This window comes from Xenopus laevis, chromosome 5L, assembly GCF_017654675.1.
Source record: "Xenopus laevis strain J_2021 chromosome 5L, Xenopus_laevis_v10.1, whole genome shotgun sequence".
NCBI lineage: Eukaryota > Metazoa > Chordata > Amphibia > Anura > Pipidae > Xenopus > Xenopus laevis.
Window position 1 is genome coordinate 31,639,538 of NC_054379.1, and position 18,672 is coordinate 31,658,209.

Below are 18,672 nucleotides of genomic sequence, written 5' to 3' on the forward strand. Positions count from 1 at the left end.
GTTATTGCTGGATATTCTGCAGTGTGTTCAAAGCACCACCATACTCTTCAGCCTATCTATAGGAACAGCAGTTTGTAGCTAACATTTCCCTAGAGATAGCTGCACTAGACAGGGACACACTGAGTGACCTTCTCAACCTTTTTGATGCTTTCCAGCCTCATTATTAGCATCTGAGGCTATTGCTTTGCAGGTCCATCTGTCTTCACTTATACCTGACAAACTTACAATCAAAGATGGGTCTATAAAGCTGGCAACTGTTTTTTGAGTGTACTAATTAGTCATCCAGTCAGCAATAATGCAGAAAAGCACCTCTGCTTGAGACCTGTTTCACAATGCTTCATGCTTTGTTCTTTACTAAATATTCAGATATTTTTCTTTTAACCTATTATTGGTTCTTTTGGACCTTTGCCATCTCTATCATGCCCTTTGCCCTTAAACTGTGTGAAAAAAATCACATATATTATTTAGGGTACAAAGGTTAATCTTCCTTGCAGTCCACTCATGTGCTTGCCTTTTTTAAATGTTTTAAGCAAAACACCACCAATGTATTATAATACTAGGGCAAAACTTTTTATAGCAAAACAGATAAAACATGGGTGAGTGCTCCTACAACCCCCTTTTGTATTAGATAAAAATAGGCCCTGTAAAAAAAATGTAAGACTTTGAATAGGATAAGCAACTCATTTAACCTTTGCATGGGATTTCCTGGAGAATCCAATTTAACCTATAATCTGTATTGACCCTCAGGTGGATACCAGTAGTTCTATGCATCCCGGATGCACGGTTTCATCTTGTCCTGGACAATACATTGTGCATAATTGACTTAAACTGCCAGTTTTGCCTAATTATTGCACTGGTTTGTCAACCACATGTAACCTCTTGTCTTGCAAATGTATTGTTTGCCTGTTCTGTTATTGGGGAATAAACATAATAACCATAGGAAAAAAAAAATAATGTCCGCAATTTCATACAGGCCCAGTATCTCCAAATATAAAAGAGACATAATTAAGGGCTGTTAATGGCTTATTACAGTTAGTGGCTGTTTAAACATCTCTGCCGCTTCAGATTATTGAAATGGAAATGTTTTGGGTCTGCAGTTTCTTTTAATTATTGTTGTTTGCATATTTCAGTTTTGATTATCTCCGTTGCGTTTGCTGTTGTAAAATAGGGAATGTGTACTCCCTTGTTAGTTTATCCCGATTCACGAAAGAAAAGAAACGATGCGCTTTGATTCACAGCTTTTCAATACACAAATTGCAAGTATTTTTTAATAAATGAATAAGATTAAAATCATGTAAATGGGCAGTAGACCCAGTAATAATTATTTCTTTATCTTTTATACCAAATGCATTCAGACTTGTTCATGTGTTACATTATGCAATTATCAAAATCATTACATTTGAAGATTCATTGATTACTTTCTTTGCCCGCTGGAGGTAGATTTGCATCCTTTATGTAAAACACTAGACCCGCTCACTTGGTCCATTTTTAATTGTCTTTTTCCTTCTTTATATTTCTGACTGCACTCCTTTTTTTCATACAGACCACATATAATTATCCAGTTGAAGGTAAAAGGTTACCTAGCCAATGAAAACCTACAGTTGTATTTTACAGTTGTTCACCAATCAAGTTTTAGCTATTGTCACTTAAGGATATCAATCCACATTTTGTTGCTATTTTTAAAGTATATATAGCCTTGCCATTCTGCTGTCACCTGTGAACTGTGTGTTAATGGGAAGTGATGTCAAATTAGGTCATATTAATACATATACTGCATAAACTGTAGTAAAAGGGAAAGTTATGATCACCACTAAACTAATTTTTAAGTGGGGATGCATTAAGGGTGTGACCACAAATTGCATACAGACAGAAGCAAGAAATACTCTTCACTCACCTACTTACTATAGTTTATACAGGCAATGCTGGCCTATGTTCTATTGGAACCCAAGGCCCGGCATTCAGTCATCCTGCCCACAACTACTAGTCACTCATAATCCTAGCTTTTTCATCCGCCACCACCGCTGACCTTTCCCCGATGCTGCCACTTACCTCTTCCCGCCAATTACTCCCTTATCACAACCATTGTGCTGTCAACTAACTTACAGATTCATCTCCAGTGTGTGCCCCCACTCGGTTGCACCCTGCCGACCCATAGTTCCGACCCTGTTTGCAGGAGCAGTGCCCAGTTCCCTTTTGTATCTTCCATCTGTCCAGCTACAGTCAGGTGATCCCAGGGATGTCAATAAAAAGGGCAGTTATTTGGGAATTTTAACCTTGGAAAGCAAGTTGCAGGTAAATTTTAGTCCCTTTATAAATGCCTAAATACATTAATTGTTTAATGAATCAGATGAAAGTAAATTTAAACCTATCTAGACTAGGGATAACTTTTACACAGTCGGCCAGCTTGAATGTATTATGACAAACCTTTTGTTTGAAGGTGAGTGTATGTCCTAAATATATTGATATGGTAGAGTGCAGAGGATTTCTTGTCTTTATTTTCTTGTTTGTATTTAATGTGGATGTGAAAACCCAAATAGACCTTTTTTTCATAACTAAAGAAACTGGCATTCTAAGCCAATTTCCAGCATACATACAATACATTTAATGTTTTCAAAATGGATAATAATAAAATGATGATGATTTTAGTATATAGCTGTTGATTAAAACAGTATATATGTTATCTCTTTATATTCTCTGCCTTTTGAAGCAATGTAGCAGAAGCCAGCAACAGACCATTCAGAAACATGCAAGCGACCGAACCAAGAGTACTAAAAGGGACAGAAAATATTGCAATTACATTTACATTTATTATGCAAGACCTTTTTTCAGTTAAAAAGCACCCTTACCTTACAGCACTACATTTTGTTACTTTTAAATGATGAATGATCAAGTCAGCTTTTTGGAGAGGTTTGATTTTCAAAGAGTGAGGAGAAACTCAAAGCGTAAATAGTAAATCTGCCAGATCATCTTTTTAAAACTGGACACCTACACTGACCAAATCACCCTTTGTTTTTAATCATTAATGCTGTTAAAGATTTTTTTTCTTATATCAGGTGGTACTCTAACCCTTAATTGTTCATCTTATACCAAATGTTCAGCCTGCAAGTGAAAATGATTAAACTGTTTCTAAGAACAATATGCTCTACACCTTATTTAAAATTATTTTAAGGTCAGGTTCAGTTATAGCCAGCTGTACAAAATAAAGTCCAGAGACTCTGCAGTTCATCAGTTATACCCAGGAAAAAAGGTTTATAGTTCTAAGGGTAATTTATGACTTTCTTGCTCCCATGTTTAATATTCTTGCTTTGTGTTCATCTTTATGCAGAGCCTTTGCTCCCGACAGACACTTTGGCAGATGTGAATGAAGCATTTGTTGACCTTTCACTGATACCCCAGGTAGAAGATCGGATTCTGGGGTCTTTTCCCTCCACAGACCTAGGAGCTCATAATTCAATACAGAGGAACGCAAACAGGTGAAAATGCAACTTAAAATGCAACTTAAAATACATACAAGCTTCTTTAGTGTTTATAATTTTAAAAGTAAGCAATGCTGCCCTATCATTTGAAGAACTGGTGGATTGTGTTTATCATCCATAATTAATTTCCTCATTCACTTTCTACCATTTCTATTTCTTATGGTCCTTGTATCTTCTACTGACATTACTCCTTTGATCCTCTCTGCTATCTAGCTCCATATTTGCTCTTATTTGCAGTCATACCCTCTTAAGCTTTAGGTAATGTGGTGGCAAAAGTTTGCATGTAAATGTATAATTTCCATAACCCAAGGATGACATCTAGAACAGAGATACACAATTGAAGAATAAAATAATATAAATAATTAGCTGCCTGCTCAGCAGTAAAATAATTCAACATAAAAAAAGAAATGTCAGGTACTGTAGTGTTTTCATTGCAAAACATAGCTGAAATGAGCTTTTTGATATAGATAGGCACAAACAGTGTCGGACTGGCCCACCGGGATACCAGGAAAACTCCCGGTGGGCCCTCTTGCTTCTAACCATTTAGCCTATTTCATGGTCATTCCCTATTTATTTATGGGAAAAATGCTTAATAATGGAAGAATAGAGTAAGTAGGTATAAAAAGACTAGCAGAATAAAGAGGTTGAATGAGGAGAGGAGGTCTAAAGTTTTCTGGTGGGCCCCTGGCACCCCAGTCTGACACTGGGCACAAATATATACACAATCATTGTTTTCATAAGTGAGAATGGAAAAAGTTAATACTTTCATGAATGGTAACAGTTCCAAAATGTGCTCAAGTTCCAAGAGCAATTATCCTGTTGGAAGGGCACATAACACTGGTCTCCACTGTTCAAAAACACATTTGTAGTATGAATTTCATATAAAACTCCTTTAACCCTTTTGCTGCCACTATATGAAATAATCAATGCTCTATTCATATAGAACCACAAAGAATCCTGAAACTGAAAATGTATGACATTTGTCTGTAGGGTATTCCAGAAAAGTTGAATATACACTCAACAGTGTTTAATGGGTAATACAGAGCCATATTAAAATGGATACATATAAGACCATGCAGACAACTGGCAAAACACCTTTTCAGGTGGCAATGTTAAGTACATAATGCATTTTTTGCTAACCAAAATTATCAAACCCATTCTTGGAAACCACCCAGCAGTTACTTATCATTTCCTCTGTTGTAAAATTTAACATATCACTTTTCTTACATTAGACAATCCCTTCCTATATTGATGGTAACTCTGTATTTTTTCTTGTTTCTTCGGAAGCATTTTTTTCTTTTGCATCTTCTCATAAAAATTTCAATAAACATATATAATTATATATTTTGTAATTCTGGTAGGCCCATGTTCAATGCCTTTCTACATTGTTAGTGTAATATATGAGGCCTTATGGCAAAACAGTTAAGAATCTCTCTTATAGATCATCAGTCCTGCCATAAAAAGTCTGTTCAGTTTGCTGACTCCGGACACACAAGAGCTGCCACGTCAGGGTCCCCAGCCTCAGTTGCAAACTCTTTCAAATGCCCACTTGCCGCCAGCCTCTGCCCCCTCTGCTCATGCCGTGTACTTTATACTTCCTTTTTGCAGCCGCAGTCAGGGGGGTAAAGCTTGAGCAGCTAAGGGTCCTGCCAGGGAGTTGGAGCAGGTCTGGGTCGGTGGGGCTCACAATGGTTGGTGCCCACTGGGTTTTTTTTTCCCAGTGTCCCTCCAGTCCAGTCTGACCCTGGTCCTGGGTATCTTCCTTACTACTGCATCAAAACATAAATGTGCTGTAAGTATACATTATATTCCCTGTAAAGATGACCTATTGAGTGAAACAACTGAGGGAGCTACATAGTGATTTGACATCTGGTTAATTGTATTGGAGCAAATTTCCTCTAATCAGAATATTAATAAGTTTTCTGTTGTTTCTTTCCAAGAACATTTTTTTTTTAGTAATGCCACAATTAAGCCTACTACGTAAAAATGAAAATTGGTTAACAGACTTCTGTATATTTCAAAATGAATCTTTTAGATATTCTGCGATGTAATATTCAGAGCTGGAGGGCTTGGGTCATTTGAACGGCTGAAGGAGCATTTTGGTGGCTTCCTGGCAGCCAAAAAGGCAGTGTGAAAGTTTGATCTGAATGAGTAGCAAACAAAAAAAATTAAAACCTTCAAGCAACTGTGGTGTAAAGAATGGCACCAGGGAAGCAAGATTACTCCATTTTGTATCAGACTTAATCTGGTCTCCAATGAAGTTTCATTCATTAGTGTCTTTTTCTGAGGCTGTGAAGCTTAGGATGAAAGAGGAGGAGTACCATTATTGGGATTTTAATAACACATGGAGGTTGATTCTGTAGATGGGTTTATGGATTCGCAGCTGCATCCACATCCTTGACTGTATAGGGACAATTCAGACAAAGACTTGGGAAAGATCTGATCTCTTTCTTCAGTTTGTGTAGTGTCCCTGTTCAAGAGCACATTGTAAGACTGTTTAGCTCAAGAATTTCACAAGTTTATGTCCCCCCCACTAGGGCATCCCCTGGTGGGTATTGTGAATTAATTCCACTAAATACACAAAATGAACAGAGCAATAAAACTTGTCGCTGCGTATATAGTATGTATTTGTATAATCTGAGAAGATTTTTTTTTTACCTTTGGAAAAAACCCAAGTCAATCATCCATGGAAATAAATGTATTATACCAAGATTAATCCTAAAATACTGAAGATTACTCAAAAAGAGAAGTCTAATGAAAAGATTAAGCATGCCTTAACTATATAATGTGTGTGTTTTTGGGAAGAATTGTTTAAAATGTTTTTCCTGCTCTCCTTTTCACACACTTGTCATAGGCAGCATAAGGGCATGACTTTAGGGGGTAAATTTATCAAAGAGTGAAGTTCCGCCACTAGAGTGAAATTCCGCAGCTCTCCATTCATTTCTATGGGATTTTGAAAGGCGTATTTATCAATGGGTGAAAGTGAAATTTCACCCTTTGATAAATACGCCTTTAAAAACCTCATCGAAATAAATGGGAAGTGGCGGAATTTCACTCTAGTGGCGGAACTTCACTATTAACTTCACTCTTTGATAAATATACCCCAATGAGTCTTATTTCAAAGCAAACTTTGCAGCACACAGGGACTGTTTACTAACATAGGTGCTACATTTTACGAGTGCTGTAGCCAATAGCAAACAATCAGCATTTAGTTTAGATCAGTCTACAACAAGTTAGAAAATGGTTTCTATGGATAACTGCACTGACGCTACTAAGAATGTATGTTAGTGAATTAGCCCATGTGTATCGCAAAGCAACGGCAGGGAACACTTCCGGTTTTGCTTGCTTTGTTTTTTCCTGGCTACAAATGTTGTATCAAAATACCTAGGGGCAAATTTACTAAAGGGCGAAGTGACTAACGCTGGCCAGCGTGACGTTATTTCAGTACTTCGCTGATTTACTAACCGTCGCTGGCGTAACTTGGTTAGCGAAGGAGATAGACTCTAGCGGTATTTCGCTCCCTAACGCCTGGCGAATTTGCGATCTGGCGAAGGGACATAACTACGCAAATTCACTAAGATGTGGATTTTACTGAACGTTCCTCTTGTGCCAGACTTGCCTTCACCACCTCAGACCAGGCGAAGTGCAATAGAGTCGATAGGACTTCCTCAAAAAATACTTCAAAATTTACTATACACTGGGCTCATGTATAGAGCAATATAACAAAGCTATTTTATTTTATTAAGCTTCCCTGGGCTTGTGTAGTGTAATGTATTTGCTGGAACTTATACATCCATTGAAATTTAACTTCCCGCGGTATGCAAATGAGGCGACGCTAGCGCAACTTCGCTTTGCTTGCGGCAGTAACGCTAGAGGAACTTTCGCCAGCGTTCGGCGCCCTGGACGCAAGTATGGATTTTAGTGAATTAGCGTTGTCCTGGCGAATCTACGCCTGTCGGAGTGTTGCGATGTGAGCGAAGCCGTCGCTGCCGAATTTTCAGAGGTTAGTAAATTTGCCCCTTTGTCTCTTTTCATTGGCAGGATATATTTACATACATATGTTGAAGGATGGCTAAAATATGAGGTAGATGTAGAAGTAGAATGGATCTTCATCATCAATATCATCATATTTTATTTAACTTGAAAGCAAGTTTAAAAAAATGGTGATTTACAATAAACAAAAAGGATTGTTGGGCCTGTTTGCATTAATTTATCATCTAAAAGTTTGGTTGTTATCCCCTCAAATAAGACTTTATATAGCTGTGTTTTTCAGGGAGCATTTGTTTCAAGAGTTACTGTATGCGTAAAAACATAGCGAAGAATAAACTAGATTATTACACTCGATTGTGACTGATGTATGCATAAATATAAGTAGAAGATCTGTTAAACTATAAACCAAATGTATAATTCATAGGATATACAAGGACAGGCATTTCGACAAAGACGACACAGGAAGAGAGGAGACAGGGAGAGGGAAAAAAAACAATATTTTTCATTAGTGCATTAATAAAAGCTGCAGAAGCCACATGTGATCGGTTTTGTTAAATTTTTATTAAAAAAATGTTCATCCTTAAGTCATAGAACATGCTCTATCTATTTAATAAGAGAATGCTGAAAAGAGAACTGGATTCTGGTGGCTATGACTGCTCAGAATATAGTCAACAGTTCTTCTGAAGTAGAACCTGAAGAACATTTTCTGGAGCAGAATAGTGGCCCTTCATTAGACTGGAACTGTTGTTAGTACCTGTAGAATACAAATCTATGAAGCTGTAATACCCACAGTAGGTGTTTTAGTAGTATTTCAAACAGAAAAGAATTAGCCAAATAAAATCCATGATTAAAAGGCACCTAAAATTCTTTCTTAGAAGTACATATAAGGTTATTTACTTAGTGTGGGGTAGAATACAAACATTTGTCTCAAACAACCATGTTTTTTGCATTTGCGCCTTCTTCCCCAGAAACCATCTAAAGGCATAGGTTTATGCACTTAAGAATGGAGCTCAAGGATGAATACAGTGCTGCCTGCAGTCAACAGCACTGTACTCATAAGGAACAGGCTGGGGGTGGCTCAAGTTAGGAACCCCTAGCAGAGTACTTGACACTACGAAGCCCAAACTTTACCACCTGCCTATGGGGAGCAGTCTGTGCTCAAATCCCTGATGCAAGAACTCTATACATGAGCAGTTACGGCAATGATTTTTTGCCCCTTAGTGCATTTGCACTTGCAGAAGTTGGTAGGTGAACGCTAAGATTGCGCAGTTTCCTTTTCTTGGCTATTACATGCTTAGTGACTGTAAACATGTTTATTAATACTGAGCTCATTTATATGTTTATTAAGCAGAGCTTCAAGCATATTCTTTCTTTAATCAAAACACTGCCAGCCACCGTTTTTCTTGAAAACATTTCACCACTCATCTGAGCACCTTCTTCAGTTCAATTTACTGTATTAAAATTCCCTAATTTGAATTTTAATAAATCTGCCTCTTTTTGAGCCTTAAAAAAATAGAGATCTTTTTGTTTATAAAATGTAATATGTTTCGTAGAAGATAGGCAGAACAGAAGAGGTGAATGGTTTCCAATATGGCTTTCCCCACTGCTGGCCCCAAAGACTTACACAAAGAGATACAGGGCCAGTGTGAAAACCTTCTGTTTTGCACTAGGTTATTTGGAGCCATGATAGCCACACTCGAGTCAACAAACTGAATAGTATCAGACAAACAGCAGTGTGGCTTGACAAAGAATTGAATGACTAAAGCAAGTACATCACTTGATGCTGTAAACAAATAAAATGACTTGTTTCCAATGATTGCCCTCTTAACTTTTCTTTTTCTTTTTTTTCACAGACAATTAGTTCACATAGAGAACGAAATTGGAATTGAAGTCTACGCCGAATCTCTGGATAAATCACTACCTTGGAATCAGGGTATGAATCGAAAAAGTGGATGTTTAATGCTTTGAGTGATGTAATTTATTTCCAGAGGGAGCTAGGAAGGCATGCAGAGTGCAATGAATGTGTTGGCTGTATATTATGCGCCCAAGCACAATGTGTGCTTTATCTGTCATAAGCCATGTTCAAGAGAGAACTATCTCTGTATAACAGGGCTACATTTTTAGACTGGCTTCACATCCACAAGCATAATTTAAAGTTGTTGTCATTTGTGCCTGAGAAAACTGTTTAGATGTTATTATGCCAAGAGAAAAACATATGCCATATCCTGACATTTGATCTAGATGTTGGAATAAATGGCAATTCAAATTATTTATTCTGAAAATAGAATGAATCCAAGGTAGATTAAATTTGCCAAGACACAGTCCACATTTACTTTCATTTTATTGGTATAATACTAATACAAAATCATGTCACCAGGTGTGCTAAAAATATGTTTTTCAAGGTTTTTCAGTACTGAAACAACTTGGAGGAAGGAGGAGTATTGTTAATAAAATCCAATTGTTAGACGTAAATGAAAACCTGTTCCTACAGTCTATTTCTCTTTCTATATCTTTTTAGAGCAATATGCTATTGCTACTATTATCCTTTATATAGCTCCAACATTTATTTACAGAGAGTGCTTGTTATTCATACAGTGGCGATCCTGGACCCTCCGCCGCCTGAGGCAGCAGCAGTTGCTGCTGCCCCCCCTTCCCCGGAAATTCGCTCTTAAAGTACCAGGAGCAGCATTTTTGCTGCCCCTGGTACCTCGTGGGGCGCTGCCACCTGAGGCGACAGCCTCAACTCGCCTCATTGGCGAAGCACCCATGTATTCATATCAGGCTGTGACACAGTGGAGCTTACAGTCTAAGGTCAATACCAGCTGACCTGCCATGTTTTCTTGGAGTGTGGGAGGAAAATGGAGTACTCAGAGAAAACCTACACAGAACATACAAACCCCTGTCAGATAGTGACCTCTATTTATACAGTATATGTTATTTTAGACTAAGGGAGTTATTTACTAAACTCTGAATTTATCTCATTATTTTATTAAAAAAAAACACGGCCAAACTCCCTTGCTAGATTTGACCTAATTTATTATTTAAAAAACACTAATTAATCGGATCGGGAAAAACCTGACATAATCTAGCTAAAACCCGAAACATCCGTTTTTTGGACTTTTTTCCTGAATTGCTCCATTTTTTGGGGTTTTTACTGGAAAACCCTAAATTTGTAGAATATTTGGGCTAAACTCAGTGCAAAACACGATAACTTCAAATTGAGATTGGTGCCTCTCCCATTGACTTATATAGGACCTCGACAGGTCTGAGATGGCGAATTTTCAGATTGAAGCTTTTTGCAGTATCGCAGTATTATAAATTTCAAAAAATTCGAGTTTTTTTTCCCCCCCACAAAAAAATCCAGTTTTTGCCCCAAAAAGCCAGACCAGATAAATTCAAGGTTTAGTTAATAACCCCCTCAAAGTCCTATGTATCTATATGTCTGTTTTTTTTGCATGACTATCGATCTGATATAACCTGAAAGTTCTTGGTTAGTTGGGCAATAAATTTCATGCTGGGCAATTCGAGGCTCTGTGCCAGGAGACAGGTCTTTCCAGTGCCACCCAAACACAGTTGTGTTCTCCACACCAGAAGAGCCAAAAACCAGCATTTCAGCTCTTAAAGTTACCAGAAGCAGCTTTTTGCTGATCCTGAAAATCTATGGCGCACTGTCACCTGAGATAAGTTTCTCAACTTGCCTTATGGCAGCAGTTCCCCTGATTTCAGGTCCTTGGGATGACATTTAAATGGGGAAACGGTAAGAGTCATCTTATTTCATCTTCATCTTTTTCCACATAGAAAGGAACAAATAACAAGAAGCCACAGCTTAGAATTCACTTGAGGCAGCAAAAATGGTTCTTCATGGTGAGGGCAGTGAGATTGTGATATCAGATTATATTATTGCCTTTAAAGGAAAACTATACCCTTCAAACAATGTAGTCGCTACAAAAAGATATTGCACAAAACAGCTCATGTATAAAACCCTGCTACATGTAAATAAACCATTTTCTTAATATACTTTTTTAGTAGCGTGTGCCATTGGGTAATCATAAATAGAAAATTTCCATTTTAAAAATAAGGACCACCCCACTGGGATTGTAGGATTTACAGTGCACACAAACAAACCATACTTGTTAGGTCACATGAGCCAATTAAACGATAGCAAGAGATGTAAAAGGACAATATTTACTAAAATATATATACCAGTTTGGTAGTATTCTTTAATATGCCACTTAATATGTATATACTATCTATTGCTTAAGTATTCATTTGGGGGGTAAAGTTTTCCTTTAAGAGTCACTTAGATGACTGCTGGAATAATATGTATGCAAGAAAGGGTTGAACTTGACGGATTATCTTCTTTTTTCAACCCAAGATAACTATGTAATTAAAATGTAATAACAACCTAAAGTATTGTGCTGTAATTCATGTTATTTTATAATGATGTTTAGTAGAAAAGCCCATTGTTCATGACATCACTGACAAAAGAATTAGCACTACACCAAATCCCATGAATGTTACAGCATGTAAGTAATGATAGGTTTCTCTAGCCCTGTTGCAATTACAAACTGAGTGAAGTAAATTACCACCAGTGCCCCACCCTATCTAAAAGTATATTTTATGAAATTAGGGGTGCTATAATACGGTAGTTGAACAAAAGGTGTGGCTATAACCTAGCAGTCTTTTCAACTGCAAAATATTGAGTGAAGCATTCCTTAAAGATGGAACACCCTATTTTTTTTTAATCAAATTTGCTACCTGATGTAAAACAAGGAGCTATGACTATTCTGAGCAGACAGAGCATGCAAGTAGAATTAATCCATTGCTGTCCAAGGGGATGGCCATCATCATTCTACTCCAATCCTGTATAAAAATGCATTATGGGGATATTTGTCTCAATACTTGGAAAGCTAGATAGTTCTGCATCCATAGGCCCAGAAATAGCCACTCAAGATATTGCAAGGTTTGATTTGAAGGGTTTCCTTTCCTCTCCACCTCAAACCTACAAACGATTAATGGTTGGCTTTCAGGGAAGATAATTCAACAGGTTGAGGAAAAATACTGAAAATAGCAATACATTTGAACTGAAGAGCTATATATGTTCTATTCAGTGAAGCTGTTAATCCTAATCACACCTGGATTTTCTGTGGAACAGGAGAGAGGCTGGCAGTTGTTAGGGCTTGCGGCCCTGTAGGACCTCTGTATGAAACAAACATGATACGCTCAACTTGTTTTAGAGAACTGGTGTCATCATGCATGTATGAAATATAAGACGTTCGTTTTTCTGGGATATATCCACACCTGCTCTGCCAACCTTCTTTTAATTGATTTAAATGGTTGGGGCCTGTTTCTTTATTTCAAACAAAGGAACATCAACTACCGTGTTATATGAGTCTCATAAGGGCTTGCCTTAACAGGAGATCTCCATGCTGGTGTAATGTATTAGAATTTCTGCTCTTGCATTAAAAAAAGATGCAGTTGCATTCTCAGAATCCACTCCCTCCATGACCAACCCTAACCAAGCAAAATCCTGCCCTGTCGGTCTCCAGCCTGACACATATTTTCCTGTTGAGCAATGCAGTTGGCATATTAGCAAACCAAATGGAGCTCTAAATATCTACAGGCATTCCGTGAAATGAAAAATACAATGTAATTTGATATCCAGGACTCTGTAAGCTAGGTGTTTCCTACTATAAAATACATCAAGATGCATGTCAACCCAAATTCCAGGTCAGTTTTAATTCCTGGTTTTTTTTTTTCATGTTTATTTTTCATCTAAATGGCCACAAGATAAGTAAGCACTTAGAATACAGATCTCCCTAGATCTGAAGGTATAGTGTTGTGGTGTGTTTAAAGAGGATGTCTGTACCATAAAGTGTGTGTTGAGGCACATTTCAATATGAAGCCATTACTTGCTAAATATTATCAAGGTAAAGTTTGCTTTTTAGTATTACAAAAATATTTTTTTGTTTTTTACAGAATGTTTTGAAGAGGATTTTGCTGAAGAGGTAAGGTATTATGTATGCAGACACCTAACCCCAGGTATCAGATGTAGTTGCACTTTAGGTTGTGTAGATACAATGCTTAAGGCTGTTTGTAGGCAAAATGGTCCACCTCCGTTTATAAATGTGCCATTCCATATAAAACTACAGATTCCTTTAAATGGAAGCAGACCAAGTGCTATCTTCTCTTCGCTCAAATGACATTGACGCTCGGAGCTCACAGCCATCACATATGTACTGGCATGTTCCTAAGCCCCTTGGTTGATAAGGAAATAGACCAAGAGATGCTATGATAAATTGACTGATAATTGAAAGGGAGAAGTTGGGCTACATAAACTGAAGGAAAAGGCACTTTGAATACATAAATAGAAGAACAGGGAAGTGAAAATATTCATTGACAGGAGAGGGGAATAAATAGGAGTAAAGTAGATAATACATTAAAGGGATACTGCCATGGGGAAAAAAAAATTCAAAATGAATCACTTAATAGTGCTGCTCCAGCAGAATTCTGCACTGAAATCCATTTCTCAAAAGAGCAAACAGATTTTTTTTTATATTCAATTTTGAAATCTGACATGGGACTAGACATATTGTCAATTTCCCAGCTGCCCCAAGTCATGTGACTTGTGCTCTGATAAACTTCAATCACTCTTTACTGCTGTACTGCAAGTTGGCGTGATATCACCCGCCTCCCTTTCCCCCCCCCCAGCAGCCAAACAAAAGAACAATGGGAAGGTAACCAGATAGCAGCTCCCTAACACAAGATAACAACTGCCTGGTAGATCTAAGGACAACACTCAATAGTAAAAACCCATGTCCCACTGAGACACATTCAGTTACATTGAAGGAAGGAAAAACAGCAGCCTACCAGCAAGCATTTCTCTCCTAAAGTGCAGGCACAAGTCACATGACCAGGGGCAGCTGGGAAATTGACAAAATGTCTAGCCCCATGTCAGATTTCAAAATTGAATATAAAAAAATCTGTTTGCTCTTTTGAGAAATGGATTTCAGTGCAGAATTCTGCTGGAGTAGCACTATTAACTGATGCGTTTTGAAAAAAAACATGTTTTCTGATGACAAGATCCCTTTAACAATTGGGACAATGTAATAAAAATTCTAAACATGAATTTCAGAATTTTGAAAGTCACCATAAAAACTGTTTCCCCCCATTTTAAATTATTCGTCAAAAAATGATTTCCCAAAAAAAGATGACTGTACCACAGATGGTTATTATAAAATTATGCTATTACAAAAATCTTTAAAACTAAGATTTTTTCATTCATGGAAAAATGTGAGAAAGACATAATTTGATACTCATGATTCATTAATATAAAATTATTCACATGGGGAATACAGGTGTGGGATATGTTATCCAGAAAGGGCAGAATTACAGGAAGGTCATCTACCATAGACTCCATTTTAAAGAAATAATTTAAAATGTATTTTTACTTATTTCCTTTTTTCCCCTCTATTAATAAAGCAGTACTTTGTATTTGATCCCAACTAAGATACAATTAATCCGACAAACCCAACCTCTTGGGTTTAATTCACGTTTAAATTATTTTTGAGTTGTTTTGGACACCCATAAATACAAGCATCAGATGAAGTTTCTTGACATGCTACATACATTTTGACATTTGTATATGTATTAACGCGATGAAGAGATTTGCGACACAATAATGCTATGCACATATTTTCCATTTAATTGAAATAATCGTTTGTCTTGCAGAATCCTGAAGGAATCGGTTCCTTGAAAGTGGTGCATTTTGGCTTAGTGTAAGTCTATATGCCTGATACTCTAAGAGCAAGATGATCTAGAACTTGAAGTTCACAAAAGAGCATTTGGAAGAGAAGTCTTGGAATTGCAATTTGTGGACAGATGTTAAAATATTGATTTCATCAGATGTTCATGAATGTGTAACTTTTTTCCTTAAGGAAACGTATGAGAAAAAGTGATTTTATATGCATATAGTTATTATTTTTATGCTTAACTGTCCCTTTAGCTAAAGCATTAGGAATGTCCCTAAGTAAATCCAGGGGAAAGCTATGATCCATGGTTAATATTACCTGATAAAGCCACTGTAGTCTGGGTGGATCAAAAATTTAGAGAGGAGACCTCAGAGACTTAAAGGAGAATTCAACCCTAAAGCTAAAAAACCCCCTACCCTACCATGACCCCCTCCCCCAAGCCTACGTGTTACCCTGGGCAAATGCCCCTAACGTTTTACTTACCCCATCGGTGAAGATTCAGGCATCGGAGTTCACGGGTGCCATCTTCTTCTCTTTGGAATGAGACCGGCGTGGTGGCGCATGTGCAGTTGGAGCAATTTTCCGAATCGTGACAACTGCGCATGCGCCGAAAATTGCTGAAGCAATGGTCTTATTCCGAAGATTACCGAAGCGGCTGAAGATGGCGCCCGTGATCTCCGATGCCTGAATCTGCACTGTAAAACATTAGGGGCATTTGCCTGGGGTAACACTTAGGCTGGGGGGAGGAGGGAGGGATCTATGTAGGGTAGGGTGGTAAAAGTTTCTTAACTTTAGGGTTAAATTCTCCTATCAAAGGTCAAATTTTAAAGGTTTTGAATAAACTCACAACTCAAATGTTTTCTGATTTTTGAAAAAACTGAAATGGGGAAAACTCGAATCAGTGAATTCTGGGTGAAAAAAATCAAATACTTGAATTGATCAAGTTTTCAGCAAAAAAAACCCTCAAATCGATCAAATTAATTGCGTTTTCGAGCGAAACCCACCGAACATCTTCAAATGGTTCAAGGGGCCTCTGCCACTGACGTCTACATGACCTCGACAGGTTTTAGCTGAAGTATTTTCGGATTCAAACTATTTTCAGCTTTGGGGTAAATCTCAAAAATTTTAGGTTTCTCAACACTATTGCCAGTCAAGTGAATTCCTTTACGGCGGCAGTTTATCCATCTGTAAAGTAAAGAAAACTTGTGAATGTAGTTCACATCGTTAAAGATTATAATGTAACAATATTACCTTTGCTTGATAGTTTGGGAGTTTAATTTTAAAAAGTCAGTTACATGTACAAATTATATTTAATAAAATACCAGCTGCTATGATACATATGTACCCCTTCATGTCAGCCTGACTGTGGTCCTGTTTTACTAATTGCTGTATTTATTTTTGCTTTGCTGCATAATTCCTTGCGGTGTTTTCCAAGGATACTATATTCCTGTCTCAAGGATGACGGGAAAGTGTCATTCTAATATTCTAATATGCAGTGTTGAGACTACACGCATTGCAAGCTTAATGCAATATATTTCCTAAATGGTTCTGGCACCCTTCCCGACCTTGGACCTTGATATCATACACTGCTGCATATTACACTGCAAAATGAAAATGCTGATGTAACAAAAATATTCATTAGCATTTAACTGTGTTACAAAAAAAAAAAGCCCCTGAAGGAAGATAAGATATTTTGCATTTCCTGCAAATTATATCTCTGTTCTAGCAAGCCACCCTTGTAATGCAGATTTGACTCCCACTTAAGTCAGTGAAAGGCGCTCTATTGAGATACTAGATGATAACATCTTCCTTTAGAATACCTCCATGAAAGAGCCTGCTTTCACAGGCAGAAGCATTTTGCTAAGAAAGCTCTCAATTTTCACAATCTTGAACTATAATCTTGCTCAAATAACCATTATTTCTCGTTTAAGAAACGTACAAAGTGCGTTTACCCACCGTTCCAATTAGATTTTCCTTTGGGGACCCAACAGAAATGATGCTTTATCATGAGCCTCTTCCAGCCATATGTATGTAGCTACGGGAAGACTTCATACAAGTTTCCCAAATGGAACGGTTTCCTTTATGCTGCAATATATTTCTCAATTCTGTGTAATATTTATTGGAGACTCTGAATCTTATTGTAAGAAAAAATATTCGGTGCTCTGTACCTCTCCCTGGATGTTACTTAGTAATGAAAGGAATGAAAGAACATTGTGAAAACGCAATCCTCTTTATATTCATTATATGACACGCTCTTGTATGTCAATGAAATGAGAGACCAACTCTTGATTTAATTATTTATACCTCCAACAATACACTGACCGGCAACACAATAAAATGAGTATAGTCTAACCGTTTGTCTAGCTCCAATAGAGAGCACTGTGGTCCCGTAAATATATATTTCTTTTTTTTTTTAATCTGTCTTTTGGCATCGGATGTTTAATTCGCTTTGCTGGCAATCAGACAATATTCATAATATTCACACCTTTATTGTCCCTATAAAAAATGTTACTGGATTAGTGCACTAACTTTTATAACCAAGAGATGTTGCAGCTGGTGACTATAGATGTGATAGTAAACTATGAAACAGTAAGTAGCCACTTTAAATAAAGTTGATCATTATTTTATACAAAGTGGGCTTTTTATTTATATATGTATATTTATGTAACAAAAGTATATTCTTGTACAGGTATGGAATCCGTTGCCCGGAAACCCCTTATCCAGAAAGCCCCGAATTAAGGGAAGGCTATAGACTCCATTTTTATCTAATAATTCAAAATTTTAAAATAGTTCCTTTTTTAAATATTTCCTTTTTCACTGTTATAATAAAACAGTATGTTGTACTCGATACCCACTAAGATATAATTAATCCTTACTGGAGGCAAAACCAGCCTATTGGGTTAAATTAATGTTTAATTTATTTTTAGTACACATGGGGGTAATTTACTAAAATCCTATTTTATTTCATTATTGTAATAAAAAAAAAAAGCTCGATCAAACTCCCATTCCTGATTTTGCCTTATTTATCATTAAAATAACTTGAATAAATCGGATCTGTAAAAAACTCGAGAAAACCTGTATCATACCATTTTTTCAGACTTTTCTCCCAAATTACTTGATATTTCGGGTTTTTGCCTGAAACCCCCACATTTTTCAGATTATTGGGCTAAACCCAGCGCAGACCACGATATCTTCAAATTGGGATAGGGACATCTCCCGTTGAATTATACAGGAAAGGCTTGAGATGGCAGATTTTCAAATTCAGTTTTTTTCAGCATCAGGGCATAATAAATCTCGCAAAATTTGTTTGGTTTTCTTTTTTTTTCACAAAAATTTTGAGTTTTTGCCCCAAAAAGCCTGACCAGAAACAATTTGAGTTTAAATAAACGATCTCCTTAAAATATGGAGATCCAAATTACGGAAAGACCCCATATCCAGAAAACCCCAGGTCCCGA

The 18,672-nt window shown here is 37.1% G+C and overlaps 1 protein-coding gene across 2 annotated transcripts in view; it reads left to right on the forward strand.

Moving 5' to 3' along the window:
- wdpcp.L (WD repeat containing planar cell polarity effector L homeolog) overlaps nt 1–15,710 on the forward strand; it is a 135,152-nt gene extending 119,442 nt beyond the window's left edge. For both annotated transcript variants that reach the window (XM_018262132.2, XM_018262134.2), the window contains 4 exons: nt 3,326–3,473; nt 9,320–9,399; nt 13,446–13,474; nt 15,198–15,710. In XM_018262132.2, the coding sequence (XP_018117621.1) occupies nt 3,326–3,473; nt 9,320–9,399; nt 13,446–13,474; nt 15,198–15,248 (308 nt within the window). In that variant the 3' untranslated portion in view covers nt 15,249–15,710. The remainder of the gene's footprint in view (nt 1–3,325; nt 3,474–9,319; nt 9,400–13,445; nt 13,475–15,197) is intronic.
- The last annotated feature ends 2,962 nt before the right edge of the window (nt 15,711–18,672 follow it).